The following is a 1,646-nucleotide window of genomic DNA, read 5'->3' as shown; positions in this document are numbered from 1 at the left end:
AGGTGGGGTGACCCCTGGGGGGGTGTCACACCTGCCCTGGCTCCCGGGGCCTTCCCGCCCTGAGTGTGTTTCCGCTTGGCTGCAGGCTACCGGGTACAGGAGGCTTGCGGGGAGCTCAGGACCACAGTGTGTGTGGCCTGCACGCCCGGCACCTACACTCCCATCCTCAATGCCCTGGCCGAGTGTCTGCCGTGCGGCGTCTGTGACCCAGGTGAGACCAGGAGCCAAACCCCGGCTGTGCCGAACCCCCAGCCCCCGAATCCCGGCCACACTGACTGCAGGCCCTCAGGCTGCCCGGGGCTGGGCCTCCTCCACCTGCAGTGCCAGTTCCCAGAACCCCACACCCTCCCCAGGGTCCTCCTCCGGCTGAGCACTGGCCCCTGGGTCTCCTCCCTGCCCAGGGCAGGTGGTTGGGCTGGGGCACCCCAGGAGGAAGGCCGGGATCAAGGTGGAGGCCACAATGCTTTGGGGTTCAGTGCAGCGGGGGTGGACTGGGTGCTGCAACCACAAAGGAAGCAGCTGCCTGGGCTGGGCTGGGGGGATGGCACCCCTGTTGCCCCTCCGCTGCCAGCTGATGGCCCCTGCCCTGTGGCTGCCCTCTGACCTGCCTGGTTTGCAGGAGGGAAACCTGTTTGAGGGGCACCCAGGCCTGGGTGTCGCCTCTGGGCCTGTTCCTTGGCTGACTGGTCCCACTTCCTGTTGGGGTTCAGGCTGGGAGGTCTCAGCCGCCCCGGGAGGCCTGGCCTTCTGTGGAGAAGACCCTGCCCCCGTTCCTGCTGCTGCCGCCCCGTCCCTCAGACCCCCCTTGGGACTGGCCTCTGCGTCTGGCAGCTCCGGGCCTATGTTCCGGCTGAGCCTGGGCTGCGGCCAGCAGGGTCCATGGGGAGCAGAGGGGGCTGCACCCCTGTCCCCGTGCCCTCCCCAGGCCTGCGGGCCCTGCCCAGCCCTCAGCGTGGTTTCCTCCCGGGACGGGGCGCTCCCCCAGCCCTGGCAGGCCTTGCTGCTGCTCTGAGCTCCTTCTCTGGGTCCCAGGCCTGGGCCAGGTGACCAGACGGAAGTGCTCCGCCCAGACCAACACCGTGTGCGGCTGCGGGCGCGGCCACTTCTGTGAGAAACAGGACGGGGACTCCTGCGTCCAGTGCAGGCCCCACAGGGTCTGCCGGCCGGGCCAGAGGGTGCGGGAGACAGGTGAGCGCGGCTCCCCCTGAGGACACAGGCCCCGGCCCCCGGCCTGAGGGGGTCCCTGAGGAGCCCTCTGCCCGACACTGTCGTTTCTCAGGCACCGAGTGGCAGGACACGCTGTGTGAAGACTGCCAGCCGGGCACCTTCTCTGCGGGGGGCACCCAGGCAGCCTGCACGCCCTGGACCAGGTAGGTGACCCGGGTCCCTGGAGGCGCTTCCAGTGTCACCCTGGGAGATAAGGGCCCCCAGCGGGGAGACGGTGACCCCCCAGCTGCCCCGCTGACCCTGTGGCTCCCACACTGCTGTCTCCTCAGCCCATGGCCCGGTGTGCACATCCCAGATGCGGGGCTCAGGGCGCTGCGGCCAGAGACCCACCTTGTGTTCGGGGGTGTCCCCAGTTGTCAGGGCTGAGGGGTCCTGCCCTTCGGAGTCAGGGGTGCACACATGAGGCTCCAGAGTGAGGC

General features: G+C 69.6%; 1 protein-coding gene across 1 annotated transcript in view; it reads left to right on the top strand.

The window, feature by feature from the left end:
* Positions 1-84: 84 nt before the first annotated feature.
* LOC102239131 (tumor necrosis factor receptor superfamily member 14-like) overlaps positions 85-1,646 on the top strand; it is a 25,297-nt gene continuing 23,735 nt past the window's right edge. Inside the window, exon 1 of the mRNA XM_014543611.1 lies at positions 85-211. Within this exon, the coding sequence (XP_014399097.1) occupies positions 170-211 (42 nt within the window). The 5' untranslated portion in view covers positions 85-169. The remainder of the gene's footprint in view (positions 212-1,646) is intronic.

This window comes from Myotis brandtii, unplaced genomic scaffold (genome assembly GCF_000412655.1).
Source record: "Myotis brandtii unplaced genomic scaffold, ASM41265v1 scaffold1095, whole genome shotgun sequence".
In the NCBI taxonomy this organism is placed as follows: Eukaryota; Metazoa; Chordata; class Mammalia; order Chiroptera; family Vespertilionidae; genus Myotis; species Myotis brandtii.
The sequence above is the reverse complement of the archived record's forward strand: the minus strand, read 5'-3'. Positions and strand labels throughout refer to the sequence as shown.